Genomic DNA, 16,985 nt, shown 5'->3' with positions numbered 1-16,985 from the left:
CTCAATAGGGTTTAGGTCAGGTGAGGAAGGGGGCCATGTCATTATTCTTTCATCTTTAAGACCTTTACTGGCTAGGCATGCAGTGGAGTACTTCGATGCATGCGACAGAGCATTGTCCTGCATAAAAATCATGGTCTTCTTGAAAGATGCAGACTTTTTCCTGTACCACTGCTTGAAGAAAGTGTTTTCTAAAAACTTGCAGTAGGTTTGGGAGTTGATGTTGAGTCCATCTTCAACCCCAAAAGCTCCAACTAGCTCATCTTTAATAATACCAGCCCATGCCAGTACCCCACCTCCACCTTGCTGGTGTCTGAGTCGAAGTGGAGATCTGTACCTGTTACTGATCTAGCCACGGGCCCATCCATGTGGTCCATCGAGTCACTCTCATCAGTCCATAAAACCTTTGAAAAATCTGTCTTCAGATATTTCTTGGCTCAGTCTTGCCGTTTCAACTTGTGTCTTTTTCAGTGGTGGTCGGGTTTCAGCCTTCCTTACCTTGGCCATGTCTCTGAGTACTGAACATCTTGTACTTCTGGGCACTCCAGGTAGGTTGCAGTTCTGGAATATGACAGCACTGGAGGATAATTGGTCCCTGGTAGCTTCACATTTGATTCTTCTCAAATCTTTGGCAGTTAATGTGTCTTTTGTTCTCAACATGTTTCTTGCAACCCTGTTGACTATTTGCAATATTAGCAATTTCAAGAGGGCTGCATCCCTCTGACTTTTCAGAGTCAGTTAAATCTCTTTTTCGGCTCATTTTTCCGGAGGAAAAGAAGCTGCCTAATAATTGTGCACACCTTGATATAGGGTGTTGATCTCCTAAGGCCACACCCTCCCTCATTACATATCACCTGATATGCTTATATCCAGTAAGCATTCAAGTTTATACAACATGGAGGTAGAAAATATGCATAAAGAAGATGATATGGTCAAAATACTCACTTGCCTAATAATTGTGCACAGTGTATGAAAAGACTGGATTGTTTCATTGACAGATTTATTTATTCATTCATTTATTAAATTTATATGCCACCCATCTCACTATCCAAAGTGACTCTGGGTGGCTTACGATGCAATAAAAGTACATCTATAAGTCAATTATAAATATAGGAACAGTTAAAATTACAAGAATAGACTAAAAAACCCAAGGGCTCACGCGGAACGGGGTGGTGCCCTCTTCTGTCACTACACCAGCCATGTCCAGCCTAAAGTGTCTCCAACAGGGCCTCACATCAACCAGCACAGCCAGGTCTTAAAGCCCTTTCGGAAGGCCAAAAGGGTGGGGGTGGACCTCACCTCTGGCAGCAGGATGTTCCAAAGGCCATGACATACAAGGCTCTTCTCCTAGACCCCACCAGCTGAAATTCCTTGGCTGATGAGGTCCATAGTAGGCCTCTTCTGCCGGAATGTGTGGCCAGTCCCATTGGGGCAAGACAGTTCTTCAAATATCCTGGACCCAGTTTAGTGAAGCACTCAACTTTTTCACTGAGACATTGGCTTGTTAAACTATAGCATCCAGAATTTGAATCCACTTTACATTCTGCTTACAAATCATGATACAAAACATAATTTAATATCCTAATTTGTACACTGTACATAAAATGACATTTGTTCCTAATGCCATGGAAAAGTGTAGCTTAAAGACAGATATCAGCGTTGAAAAAAGTGTATTGAGACATAGAAAAACAAAAATTGAACACATGGATTGCTTTCAGCCTGATCAACTATCACTGCTACAGCTGAATCAGCTCTAAGTTAAACAGTTGTCCAATCTCAAGAAGATAAAAGGTCTTTTTAAAGTGAATTGGGTAAAAAGAATTTATAGTTTTCCCAATTGCTGTATGGAACTATAACTTTTGTCTTTTTCACCAGATGGGTTAGGGACAATGGGATTGTAATAAAAGACATCTAACATTGAGAAATGTTCAGGAAGAGTAAAATAGTTCATATCAGGGGTGGTTGTCTGCCAGGGTTACTGTCGGTTCGGTGTGCACGCAATTTGCTCGCATGCTCCACGCTTGTGAGCAGTTGCTTGTAAATAGGTCTGCGTATGTGCAGAACATTAAAAATGTCAAAAAAACATGATGCGGCGACCGGGAAACCGGTTTAGGGGCGTGGTGAGCCTGCCATCCCTAGCAGTTCGGCGACCCAGTTGCAATTCCCACTACCAGTTCACCTGAACCAGTGCAAACTGGTAGCAACCCACCTCTGGTTCATATATGAGAAAACCTGTGCATAATACTTACCTGTGAAACTTCTGTTGAAATTTTAAAGCATCAGCAGGCTCTTTAAATTTTGCAATGGCCTTTCGTTGTTGAGGCAACATTTGTAAACTCTATAGAAGACAAAAAAGGAAAAGAAAAATACTCTTTAAAGAACATCAATGCTTGGAATAATTTCCCCTCGCCAACTGTTGTAAGTACTTAATTTGCAAATCAATCCATCTGAATGCAGAATCTGATGTCCATCTGCTCACTTAGGTACTATGAGAAATTCTACCACAGTCCCACAACCTAAATGATCACTATAAATTCATATTTTAAACAACTAAGATGGTCTCAAAAAATATCAAAATTCATTCTGAGACTGTATTTTTATTAGAGAACTGGGGGGAGCTATTGAGTGGAGTGTTGAAAACAGCTTTAAAAATGCTGCTGCAAACATCATCTTAATTTTTGACCCTTCCCCTTGGATGCTGCTGATTCAAACTTTTCAGTTTTCCATATATACATCCATAAACTTGCTTATACAAGTTTAAATGGAAACAAAAAGTGGGGGAGTGGGGGAAAAGACCATGTTTGAAAGGAACATGTGAGAAAATGCTGAAAACATTCAAAGTAGACCTAACAAGAACCAAGTTGAAATACCTGCAGATCATTCTCAAATTCTTTCAAGACAACTGAAAGTTGAATTCATGATTTGAACAACAGCTGTTCCTGTGTTTTTGATGCAGGAAATGTTTAAAAATCTAGACGAGTGCACAAAAATGTGCATATAGGACTGGGTCTTGCATTCACAGAGCCCATAGTTTCCCTTAGCATGCTAGAGATTGGTGCTGGTGTCCAACAATTCCAGAGTCATTTGTTAAGGTAACTTGGAACCACAATGCTCTTTGGATTTAATTCTAAGGATTTATACATTTTATGATAGATGGGTGCAAGAATTAGGATACTTTTACAGTCCTCCAAATGGACTGTTTTCTTCACAGATGCAAAGAAAATGGTAATACAGTACCTCAAATTCTGTGGTACAAAGCCTTTAGCTTCACTTGTATTTAACTTAAATATTACAGTCAAATTGATTTAGTGAAAAAATAATCCAGGTGTAATACAATCTGTGAATGACCAATTTAAATGAATTATAAAGTAGTAAAGAATGTAACTATTCATCTCCTTCAGATAAAGTGTTGCAGAAAATGACAGGCATTAGACTTCTCAGGATACAGGAGGAGTTTATTTGGCAGCCAGGTTCAGAAAAGTTAGCCCATGGCTAACGTTGTGAATTTCTGAACAACCTTTATTATTGATGCACGCATTCTTATACATTCTCAAAGACAGCATAACACGGAAACACTTAACTCATTTCTTATTGGTTACCTTGAGGAAAAAGCCTTATAAGGAGATGGGGGTCTTACTTCTCCTTTTGTTACAGGTATGGACTACGTGCCATTAACGAACTTTAATTGAACCTTGTGGTTTTGGACTTTTGACATAGGGACATTTACTGGAACATGTTGTGGTTGAAGGCTGATGACATTTCCCTGTCCCTTTAAGCAAGCTTCTAACTGTCCCTTTTATGCCACGTCTTCATTCTTATATTTTAATCCATATTTTATTCTACTTTAGAAGAATGCATGGGGAGGAAAAAGGAACCCTTTATTCTCCAATATCAGTCAGAAATAGAGGATTGATTTTGGTTGGCACCCTATGATACAACATAATTAACTATTAATTATCTATGTCAGTCATTTTGTCACCCATCCTTTTGTTCACTAATTAAAATACAATTGCCTAAATTCTGCTAGCATGCACTGTGAAATGTACCTTTGTTTTCATCTGATAACTTTGTGGTTCATATAATCTCTAAATTAAATAAATAACCTAGGTTGAAGAAGCAGTCACAAGTACTGTCTGCATCACCAGTTACTACTATAAGTTTATAAGAGGCTGAACCATTATTTCAATACCCTTGTTTCTTAATTAACATTCCTATGAATACAAAAGGTTGCATACAGATTTAGTTATATTTAGATTTAACCCACTGAAGTCAACAGGATTTCTGCTAGTGATGACTAAATTGCATACTGATTTCTTTAAGATTTTTGTAAATATTGTTGGAAGAAATGTCCTTCTGGGTTCAGCTCCAAGTGGGGAAAAACACACTGGAGACATGGAGGCTGCTTGGAAAGAAGGTTCAATGATGGATAGGATCACATGGCTTGAGTTCCTGAACAGAAAAAGGGCAGTCACATGCTTCCAGATGTTGGGTAAAGAAGAGAAGAGAGAAAAGGGCTGAATTCATTCTTGTGAAAATTCGCTAAATGAATGTTTGTACCTGAAACTCAAAAGTTTCAGTTTTCTCAGCTACATATTTAGTTGCTTTTTATTGAAGTGTTTCTTCAGCTATAAGTATTCAGAAGTAGTCTTTGCTTTACGACCTGTCACGGTGTTCTGCAGTGACATGACCACTATTTGCAAAACTGACAAAAACGCCCTTTCATAGTAATGGGTGTGTTTAACAATGACAGCTTTTGCTTAATGACTGTTGGAAAAAAAGCTGGAAATTTACTTCTAGTCATGTGGGTGTCCCAAATTGCAACTGTAACAATTTAGGACCATAATTCCAGGCTCAATTACAGCCGAGTCGAGGAGTACCTGTATGCATATTTTATTCTTAGACACAATATCAAGACAGCCTTCTGCACTGACCAAAAAATAGCCAACATTTTAAGAAACCCCAAAGACAAGATCTAGCTAGAAAACCAAGGAGTCTATGAAATACCATGCAAAATCTGCCCAGCCACGTACAATGGACAAACTAATAGGAGAATAAATGCACACATCGCAGAACACAAGAACGCAGTCAGAAAAGAAGAAAAAACTTCCTCCCTTTTCCAGCACCTTAAAGCAACAGGACATGAAATTGATTTTGAAGGAACCAAATTAAACTCCAAAACTGAACACTTCAACAAGAGAATAATTATGGAAGCCATCAAAATAGAGAAACACCCCCACAACATGAATAAACTTGACGATACCTCCCGCCTACCAGACATCTGGAAACTAGCCCTAGTCAACAAACGAGTCCCAGCCCTAGTCAACAAACGAGTCCCAGCCACGAAAACCACGAATCCCAGCCACGAAAACCATAACAACACAGGATGCCACCACCAATCACCCTCACCAGACTCAAACCCAAACCCATCCCATAGACGAAATACAACCACCACCCAGAAGCCAAACCACGGCGGCACCACCAACTGCGGCACCCCCCCCTCCGACCCCCACACAAAGCAAACTGACACACGCCATGAACACATGGCCAGACCGCAAACTCGGAGCCAAACCAAAGCCCGGGATGTTACATCACAGAACTCAGGAGGTTACAACGCAAAGGCTCAGGATGCTACAACGCAGCCAACCTCCCATGATGTTGCAGCACAGGACTCAGAATATCACTACACTAGAGCTCAGGATGTCATCACACAGCCCATTACCCAGGTCGTTACAACACAAAAGACTAATGGGCACACAGCTAGTACCTCAGCCACACAGGATGTTACGAAACAGCCAACTAATCTGCATACATCAACTCCATCAACTAATCAAGATGTAACAACACAGCCAACCAACCTGCTTACAGCAACAAAGCCAGCACTCCACACACGCCCACCAATATTTATAGAAAGACGGCAGCTCCGATCACGCTTTGCTCACACAAGCATGAAGCCGAAGGCACCAGCCTGAAGATGGTGAGTGGGACCTCGTCAAAATGTCACCAAGATACTCTCAACCTTACACGGGAAAAGACCCAAATACGCCAAGACCTGCATACCTGTACCCGAGAAAATCTACGAAAACATACATACATACATATATGTTGTGGCCCAGCAGGATCTGGTTCAGCTGCTGATGGACTCAGATAGCGAGGGATCATTTCAGTCTGCCCTGGATGATGTGGAAGGCCCTGTGCAGGTTGCAGATTCAGAGCAGGGACCAGAGGGGCTGGTTGGCCACCAGGAGGCGCCTGAGGCATGGAGCAGTGGGGAGGATCAAAGGCAGTCAGTCCCTGATGCTAGAGTGAGAAGGGCTGAGAAACGAAAGCAGCAGCTTCGTAGGCAGGCTCACAGATGATAATTAGCACAGGTGGTTGTAGATTGGCCCCTCCCAAGAGAGCTTATAGGTGAGGCGTTGGGAGGGGACATTTGCAGGAAACAACCGTTCAAAATTAGCAGTGAAGAAAGTCGATGTCTTAGAGCCGTGTTTGAATATCTGGTTTGTTTTTCTTGTATTTTGAGTTATCTGGGCCCTCGGCCAAAGGGTTTGTTATTTTGCAATTAAACAGTGGCAAACAGCCAAGCCTGTGTTTTGGCTTTTTCACAGGCATGAGAGAGAGGAGTCAGAACACACACACACACACACACACACACACACACACACACAAACACACACACACAAATACAACACAAATATAAAAAGGCAACATTAAAAATAAAAATATGGGTTTCTGTCTGGATGGTTTTCTGTGATGAGCCAAATGACAGAAACAGGGAGTAGTGAGCTCCCTCCCATATTTGGGCATACCAGGGGTTGTAACACAAATACATACCTATTTCCCTGGCCTTGCTGATAAGGAAGAGAGCCTGTGGCTTAGTGGCAATTACTTCGGCCTGGTATGCAATACAGCCCTGGTTCGAATCCCAGTAAGGGTATGGCTAGCTGATGAGAGCTAAATAGCTTGAAATGGATCCATACTAGTCTCCCTTTATTTATTTATCAGCACAAATACAACACAAATATAAAAAGGCAACATTAAAAATAAAAATATGGGTTTCTGTCTGGATGGTTTTCTGTGATGAGCCAAATGACAGAAACAGGGAGTAGTGAGCTCCCTCCCATATTTGGGCATACCAGGGGTTGTAACACAAATACATACCTATTTCCCTGGCCTTGCTGATAAGGAAGAGAGCCTGTGGCTTAGTGGCAATTACTTCGGCCTGGTATGCAATACAGCCCTGGTTCGAATCCCAGTAAGGGTATGGCTAGCTGATGAGAGCTAAATATCTTGAAATGGATCCATACTAGTCTCCCTTTATTTATTTATCAGCACAAATACAACATATGTATGTATGTATGTATGTATGTATGTATGTATGTATGTATGTATGCATGCATATATATATATATATGCTGGTTTTGTTGTATTCGGGTCTTTTCCCGTGTAAGGTTGAGATTGTCTTTGCAACGTTTCGGCAGGATCACACCTGCCATCTTCAAGCTGTGGGCTTAAAGCTTGAAGATGGCAGGTGTGATCCTGCCGAAACGTTGGAAAGACAATCTCAACCTTACACGGGAAAAGACCCGAATACAACAAAACCAGCATACCTACACCCGTGAAAATCTACGAAAATATATATATTTTATATATATGTGAATTTATGTGTATATATATATATATATATCACATATATACACATAAATTCATCCATTCATGATGGCATTTTAAAGAAAATCCAAAAACTGCTTCATACCAAATTGGACTACTGGCCCTCTAATTGTGAACAGTGACTCCCAGAATTTCTAACAGGATTCTTTTCAAGCCCTATCTGAAAATGCAAAAAATTCAATTGTGACCTTCTCTGTGAAAAATGTAAGCTTCGTGAAAAATGAAATAAGAGTTATGGCCTGACACTGGATTTCACAAACCTAATTTGATAGTATCTGCAGGGGTGGCAATGAGTCTGTGCACAGGAACTTTATATTTTAAAGTCTTGCCTTCATATATGTTTATTCTATCATACCGTTTTGGATACTTAATGAGTATGGACCTATAGCCCCACTCTAATGTGACCAACACTGCATTAATGGTCAGAGCAACCAACAATGTGTATATTTGGTTCATAGTTTTATCCAATCCTTGTTAACTTTAATGTTTTTATGCTTGTGTTTTTATTGTATTGTAAGTTGCCGAGAGTAATTTTGGATAGTGAGATGGGTGGCGTATAAATAAAATAATAAGTATGAATTACATTTAGATTCTGAAAAGAGAGCAGCAGAGCTAAGGAGGCTAGTTATTTGAAAGTGGCCTAGACAAAAGCATTAAAAAGAAGACAAGACAAGAGAGTTGCTGGCTTGGTTTCCCAGAGACCTCTACATCAGCCACATTAAAAAGAGGTGGGTTACCAGCAACTTGTGCACACTATCTGCTTTATGTACATTGAGGATACACATTTTACCAGAATGGTAGCAAAAACAATCACCAAGGCAGCACCAACCATGTCACTGCAAAAGATAGAATTTAAGCCACGTCCTGCAAATAAGATGATCTGATTTCACACTGCATACTACCCATAACAGTCATCTATAGATGGACACCTACTTATTTGTATGTTGGAAACAAGAGATTAAAATGCAAGGTTCGTGCAGAATAAGATAGCTTATTTCCTGAATTATATTTAGATCCCAAAAAGAGAGCAGCAGTGATGAGGAGACTATCTATTTGAAAGTGGCCTAGAGAAAAGACATTAAAAACAATTTATTTGAGAGAGATTTGAGCCAACGTTGCGACGACACAACGTGCGGTCTCGACAGTCCCGTTGATACCTGCACGGTCCATATGGACCTAAACCATCCCAAAGAGACAGTGAACAGGGAGACAAATCCTTGCTGGTCTCAGGGACATTGCAAAGTCCCTGATTGACCCAAGGGAAGCTCTCCAAGCCAGCGATAAACAGACAGCCCCAGGCTGACAAAGTCAGAGATGGCTCCGGAAAGAAGGCAGTGAAAGTGAGTCCATCTGGTGAGATTATTTCTTTGAGAATGATTGCCCAAAGAAACTTTTTTTAAAAGATAAATTAGTCCTTTAAGCAAAAGAATAAAGTAGTGATGGAGACAGATGATGAAAACATAAGGGACATTATGACAACTATCTTGGCTGAGTATATCCAGAAAGAAAAACAACAGATGGGGTGGGAAATAGACCTGGTTTATAGAGTGAACTCCGCATATGCTAGAACACACAATGTCCCCAGGGAGGTACATATTAAATTTCTTAGGAAAAGCACAAGAGATGAAATTCTGAATACACAAAGGGGACAAGCCCTGACATACAAAGATAAGGAGATAACCATACTGAAACAGATCCCCAAGAAAGTGAGGGAGAAAAGAAAATATTATTCGCAATTGGCGAATAAATTATACCAGAAGGGGGTGTGGTTTTGTTGGTTGCTGCCTGAAGGTATGTTAATATTCTGGGAGGAGACAAGAGTCAGAATTAATACACCCATAGAGGCGCAGGCCTTTATGGAAAAAAATAAACTACTCCTAGAAAAACCAGAAGATATCCCAGTAGATGCACAAGACACGGGAGGGGCCGGAGCACTGCCAACGGGGGGAGATGGGGCGACATCAAGAAAGCTCAGATCACACAAATAAGTAAGAAAATCCACATGACATAAATTGATTGAAATTACTAATGAATTTACCACACTGACTATATGTTATTATGTAATATTTGAATGCTATGCAAATGTACACCATGAGTCTGGAGGGGGGGTATACCTACCGCAGTTTGCAGCTGCCACAATTTGTAACTTTCCCCATACCTTTTCCTTTTGTAAAACACCAAAAAATCAATAAAACTTTGTTTAAAAAAAAAAGTTTTTTTTCCTCTTTCTTTATAACAATGTTTTGTGGATTGAAGTGATTGTAATGCTTCCCGTTTCTCCTCTTAAGTGAATGAATTGATTTTTTTTTCTCCTATTCTTTGCTACCTTATTTTTTGGCTGAACTAAAACCTTTTTTTATTCTAACAATCCTCCCTACTACTGCTTATTAAACTTCATTGAAGACATTTAACAACTTTTAGGTTTAGGTTTATTAAATTTATAGACCGCCCCCTCTCCCCGTAGGGACTCGGGGCGGTGTACAGACCGTTCGTGTATAAAACAACAAAACATAACATAAAACATCAGACAAAACAACGCAAACAGTCATGAGTGACTGTGCGAAGGGCGTCCCGCTCTAGTAGGGGGCGCAATTGGCGCACCAGGCAAACCTGGTGGAACGCCCCCCTAGCCACGGCTGTCACATGATCATCTAGCGACAGCTGGGAATCTAGGAGGACGCCCAAATTGCGTGCCCTCTCCACCGGGGGCAGTTGTTCCCCCCCCGATGGCCAGAGATGGAACACATTGGCTAAAGCGGGGCGCCGGTAGCCACAGCCACTCCGTCTTGGAAGGGTTGAGCTTGAGTCTGTTGTCACCCATCCAGACCCGCACGGCTTCCAGACACCGGGACATCACCTCGACGGCTTCGTTGGGGTGGTTCGGGGTAGGCACTCCGCACGTGAGCGGCCTCAGGGTCGACCTCTGCTCCCCCGCCAACACACATTGCGTCCGACCGGAGAGGAAGGAGGAGAACCACCGCAAAACAGTGCCCCTCACCCCCATCCCCTCCAGCCGACGCAGTAGGATACCATGGTCGATGGTATCGAAAGCCGCTGAGAGATCTAACAGGACTAGGATGGAGGAACAACCCCCATCCTTCGCCCTCCAGAGATCATCCACCAACGCGACCAAAGCCGGACTGGCGCGGGTCTAGATAAATAATTTCCTCCAGGTGTCGAGGGAACTGTTGCGCCACCACACTCTCAACAACCTTCACTAAGAAGGGAAGGTTGGAGACAGGACGATAATTGGCTAACTCTACTGGGTCTAGGGAAGGCCTCTTAAGTAGGGGCCTCACCACCGCCTCTTTCAAGGCGGCTGGTAGGAACCCCTCCCTCAGCGAGGCGTTCACCAGCCCCAGGAGCCAGTCTCGTGTAGCCTCCCAGGCTGCCAGTACAAGCCAGGAGGGACACGGGTCCAATAAACATGTGGTGGCCCTCAGTCGCCCGCGTAGCCTGTCCATATCCTCGGCGGCAACAGTGTCAAACTCCTCCCAGAGTGGTACCTCAAGACTCACCTCCAGTGCCTCCCCAAGATCACTGAGGGGGACCCATTCACTCCGGATCTGAGCGATTTTGTCCTGCAGATATTTCCCAAATTCCTCTGCCCTGCCCTGCAAAGGGGCTTCCCGCGGCCTCTGTGAAAGGAGGGAGCGGGTCACCCGAAACAGGGCGGCAGGGCGGTTTTCTGCGGACGCAATAAGGGTGGCGTAATATCGACGTTTAGCCACCCTTAGTGCCACAAGGTAGGTCCGTAAATGGGCTCTTACCTGTGTTCGGTCAGATTCGGCGCGAGAGGATCTCCATCTGCTCTCTAGGCGTCTCTTGTGGCGCTTCATCACCCTCAGCTCCTCGGTGAACCAAGGGGCCAGAGTGGTTCGCTGCCACCGGAGAGGCCGCAAGGGCGCCACCCCGTCCAAGGCCCCGGCCGCCGCACTGTTCCATGCGGCCACCAGGTCCTCCGTCCGGGAGCGGGTCAGGGCTACAGGAAGTGGCCCAAGCTCCGTCTGGAACCTATCTGGTTCCATCAGTCGCCTGGGGCGGAACCATCTAAGATCTTCTGGTTCCGCCTCCCCGCGATGGGGGGTAGCGTCAGGGAAGTCAAGTCGGAGAAGCGAGTGATCTGACCATGACAGGGGAGTAATAACCAGATCCCCTATTCCCAGATCATTCTTCCATCGACCAGAGATAAAAACAAGGTCCAGCATGTGGCCTCCCTCGTGTGTGGGGCCCTGAATAATTTGGGTCAGGTCCAAGGCTGTCATGGAAGCCATGAACTCCCGAGCTACCTCGGATGATTCACCCGTCGATGGCAGGTTGAAGTCCCCCATAACTAATAGTCTGGGGGTCTCAACCGCCACCTCCGCAATCACCTCGAGGAGCTCTGGCAGGGCCGCTGATGCATAGCGAGGAGCCAAGTATGCAATCAGCAGGCCCAACTGACTCCCTGGGCCCCATCTCACACCTAGAGTCTCACATCCGGATATCTGAGGTACGGTGAATTCTCTCGGTGCCAGGGCTTCCCGTATAATGACCGCTACCCCACCACCCCTACCCTGGGCACGAGGCTGATGGAATACACGGTATCCTGCTGGGCACATTTCCACGAGGGGCAAACCCCCCTTGTGGCCCAACCAGGTTTCCGTGATCCCTGCAAGGTCCGGCTCCCCCTCAGAAACCAGATCATGGATGAGGGGGGCCTTATTAACAACGGACCTTGCATTACACAACATCAGCCTCATGCCCCGGCTCTGTAAACCCTGACCACCTAGAGTGCGGGGGTTGGTACAAACGACCGGGCGTATCCAACGCCCGCGGTCTCCCAACCGACTGCAGAATCTTCTTCTGTCCTCGCATCCACCCCTTCCTGCGACCGTTGGGATATAGGAACCCTCTAAAGGAACGTCATACTGACTCCCCTCCCCCACTCCGCTTTCTTCCTCCTCAGTCCCACCTGTTCGCCTGGCTCTGCTCCTATTCCTGGTCTGGCTAAGCCCTCCCCCCCCCCCCCCTGGATCCCCTTAAAACACTTAAAAAACATTTGCACAAAACCCCCCGGAGCCTCCTCTTCCTTTTGTTTTCTATAAGCTTGAAACAAAAAGGAGAAAATCGAATCTGCCACTCGGAAGCCAGAACTTGGTTCCCCCCCCCCTTTTTTTAAACAATGTATCCTTTGTTCTCTTTCCTTTGATTTTACTGACTCTGTAACAGGAGGGTTTGCAGCTTACTTGTGGAGACTGATAAGGAGCCAAGGGCATGGATTGTTTTTTGCAGGTGCCTTTGTGAAATATTTTGGCAAGGGAAGGAAAAGAAAAGAAAAAGATAGAACCCTTCCTTTTTGAAAAATATTAAAAGAACTTGTACACAAAAGAGACATTGAAGGTTAGAGTGGCAGTGGATTTTAGACTTTTTTTTCTTCTTTCTCCTCTCTTTTCTTTTTTTCTTCTTGGAAATATGTATCAATATGCAGATGAGGAAACTAAGTTTTCAAGATTTTTTGGTTGGAATTCAAAACATATTGGAAGGATTTGGGAGATTTGAGAAGAAGTTGGATAGACTATTGTCTTGTACAGCAAAAGATGAAGGGGTTGGAGCCCTAAAAATTAAAGAAGAGAATGAAGATATAGAAGATAAAGATAAGATAACAGATGAACTCACTAATGGAGCATTCATGAGTGAAAGTGGAAAGAAGGGAATATGAAAAAGTGAATTTGAAAATCTGGAGCTCTATCCCTCGTGTCAAGATATGGAATTGATGATGGAATTAAGAAGAGAAACAGTTTCAGAAATACGTCTGATAATCAAAGATACGCTAATTTCAATACCAGTTCAAGGGCAACGAGACTACCTGAAAGATCTTTTAAGCAAAAAAGTGTGGAGAGAAGTTTTTAAAAACCTTATAAAGAAGTTAATAAGTGAATTGACACAACAACTGGCAAAAGAGATAAGACTGTTTTGTTACTTGAAAGATACAGGTTGATAATGAATGTTGATAATAAAAAACTTAATTAATTTTTTGGTGATTAATAAGTAGGATGTTGTAGATGCTTTTAGATTGTTTCTTTAAATGTTTATTCATTAACAAATAATTCGTTATGATAATAATAATAATAATTTTAACTAGTAAAAGCAATTTGGATATAAACTACAAATTGGGACCTGGGAAAAAGATTTATCAATTTTACTAATAAATTTTTGTTTAGATTTTGTTATAAAGATGTAATCTTTCTTGGGTGTGATGAGAGGAGAAGTGATATAAATAGTAAATAATTTTTAGCTAACTACAATAATAATAAGGAAATGTTAATGGATAATGTCTAACGATTTCCACATGTGTTGGCATTGGTAAAAGCAATTAGATATAAGCCTTAAATAGTGAGTTGGGGGGGGGAAAGGGGGGGAAAATGTTTAGACATCTTATTAATTGATTTTTTTTTCAGAATATGTTATAAAAGGGTAACTATTGGAGGTTTATTGAAATAGCTAATGAATGCCAGTAGGTGGTTGTGTCTTTACATACAAATGATTCCAGATAAAAGCACGTTTAAATAATTCTAGTTAAATGAGAATGGTGGTACATTGATAGTAAAATACATAAAGATTTTTGATTTAAAATGTACAATTCAATATGAAGGAAGTATAAATAATGATTGTGGTAGTAACGCACGAAATTTATTTGTAACCAATCGACAGGCTTTCTACAAGATGTAATGAAGGATGATTCTTTTTTTGTGTTCTTGTTTAATTAAAACAATAAAAAAAATTCAAAAAAATTATTTGCAAGGTAAAAAATATTGGCTCCTGTGTGGGGAAAATGAAAGTGCACAAGTATATCTAGCATAGGCTACAGAAGTGTTTCTCAACCTTGACAACCTTGGAAATTTTAAGATGTGTGAACTTCAAATTCCAGAATTCCCCAGCCACCAAGGAATATAGAAAAGAGCTAGAGGAACAGATCCACAGATTTTCCATTATTTTACAGATTACAATGTAAACTAATTTAGTCTGTATTAATAGACTTTTATCTTTTATCTTCAATGTAACCTTCAAATTAGTGGAATTTATGACAAATTATATGAAATCAAATATTTCATTTTAAATGAGGGGTTTTAACCTTACAAAGTATTAACTGTATAATCATTTTTAAGTAAAACACATTAACCACAAAATGTAGTTTTGAGGGTGAATGGTCATTTTCCGATCTTGTGGGTTGGTTTCCAAAGGTTTCATTACCAGGCTAGGTAACATCTTCAGCAGAGTTTAAGGAGTGTCAGTGTTCTTCTGTTTATAAGGGCTTCGGGTGTGGGTGTGTCAAGTGAGGGTCTTGTAGGTCAATGTGTCTATTGATGGAATTGCTTGTGGCATGCCAGGCTTCGATGAACCCATGAGCATGGTGGGTGGTTAATGATTTTTGTGTTGCTCCAATTGAACTGGTGCTGTCTGGTGTTGATTAAGAATTTGGAATTGTGGCATTTGACTGCCAGCCGGTATTTGTGGATCCTGTTTTTTAATTGATGTGATGTTTGTCCCACATAGAATTGGTTGCAATAGTTACAGTTGATTTTGTAGATCACATAGTTTCTTTCATCCTTCTGTATTTTGTCTTTGGTGGTTCTGGATAATTCCTGGCAGAGTGCGGTTGTGGGCAATTGCTATTCCTAGGGGTTGGAGAATTCTGGCTGTCATTTCCAACACCCCTTTTGTGAACAGCATGGTTAGCTTTTGTATGGTGGTTGGCTGTGTGGTGTATTGTGGTTTGGGTGCTGTGTGTTGGAATATGAAGTTTTTTGGATAGCCATTATGGAGAAAGACGTCAAGAAGCAGTTTCTCTTCCGCTTTGCTTAGGAAGGGAATGGAATAGATGGAAGGGACCTTGGAGGTCTTCTAGTCCAACCCCCTGCTCAGGCAGGAAACCCTATACCATTTCAGACAAATGGTTGTCCAATCTCTTCTTATCAAACTTCCAGTGTTGGAGCACTCAGGACTTCGGGAGGCAAGTTGTTCAATTGATAAATTGTTCTGTCAGGAAATTTCTCCTCAGTTCCAGTTTGCTTCTCTCCTTGATTAGTTTCCACACACTGCTTCTTGTCCTACCCTTAGGTGCTTTGAAGAATAGCTTGAATAGCTTCTTTGTGGCAACCTGAGATATTGGAACACTATCATGTCACTCCTAGTCCTTCTTTTCATTAAATTAGACATACCCAATTCCAGCAACTGTTCAATATTGTGGTGCTGCAGTGTGTCCTGGCCCTTCTGAAGAGGGGTCTGGACACAACTTCTTTTGCGAAGATGAGGATCTGGTCCAAATGTGTGGGTTTGCGGTAGACACAAGTTTCCAGTTCTCTGTTGTCTAGTCTCCTTATGTCGATGTCAAGGAATGGGAGTCTGTTGTCTGTTTCCTCTTCACGTGTGAAATTGATCCCAAGGAATATGTTATTGAGTAGGTGGTATGTTTCTTCAATTTGGGAGTATTTGATTATGACAACGGTGTCATCGATATAGCGTGTCCAGAATTTCGGTTGGATGGTTGGTAGAGCTATGGATTTGAGTCATTGCATAACTGCTTCTGCTATTAGGCTTGATATGGTTGATCCCATTGGGGTACCTTGTACTTGTTTATAGATTTTCCCATTGAACTTGAAGTGTGTGTTGAGGCATAGATCCAGGAGTTTCATGATGGTTTCTGTGGACATGGAGTGTTCTGTGGTGGCGTCATCTTTGTGGGTATGGTGTTTAGTAAGTAGGTGGTGTATGGTTTGTTTAGGAAGGTCGATGTCAATTGAGGTGAAGAGAGCAGCAACGTCGAAGGAGACCATGATCTCTTCCTTGTTTATTTTGGTGTGCTTGATGCATTGGAGAAATTGTTCTGGGGAGTTTATTGAGTGGGTTGAGTCGTTGACCAGGTGCCTGAATTTCCTCTGCAAGGTTTTTGCTAGTTTGTACATTGGTGTTCCAGGTAGAGACACAATTGGGTACAAGAGGATCCCATTCTTGTGTATTTTGGGGAGTCCGTAGAACTTGGGTGTGGAGGAGTCTTGTGGTTGCATGTGCTTTCTCTCTAGTGGTGTTAGCTATTTTTTTCCCCATTTTTCTTAGGGTGTCCTTTACTTTGTTTTCTAGCTGTTTCGTTGGATCATTGTGGATTATTTGGTAGGTATTGGTGTCATTTAGGTGGTCTTCGGCTTTGTTGATGTAGTCAGTTTTGTTCATTACTACCATCAGCCTACCTTTGTCTGCCGGTAGGATGACAATGCTTTCGTCTTGTTTCAGTGTCTTTAGTGATCTCTTCCCCTTTTGGTGGGCTGTTTCGCTTTGTCTGT

General features: G+C 42.2%; 1 protein-coding gene across 4 annotated transcripts in view; it reads right to left on the bottom strand.

The window, feature by feature from the left end:
* Nucleotides 1-16,985, bottom strand: part of LOC309400851 (RNA-binding protein 33-like) — a 379,136-nt gene that overhangs the window by 11,690 nt on the left and 350,461 nt on the right. For all 4 annotated transcript variants that reach the window (XM_081969557.1, XM_081969558.1, XM_081969559.1 and 1 more), the window contains exon 18: nucleotides 2,247-2,335. In XM_081969557.1, the coding sequence (XP_081825683.1) occupies nucleotides 2,247-2,335 (89 nt within the window). The remainder of the gene's footprint in view (nucleotides 1-2,246; nucleotides 2,336-16,985) is intronic.

This window comes from Natrix helvetica (genome assembly GCF_964273705.1).
Source record: "Natrix helvetica genome assembly, chromosome: W".
Taxonomy (NCBI): domain Eukaryota; kingdom Metazoa; phylum Chordata; class Lepidosauria; order Squamata; family Natricidae; genus Natrix; species Natrix helvetica.
This window is presented reverse-complemented; position numbering and strand designations above follow the sequence as displayed.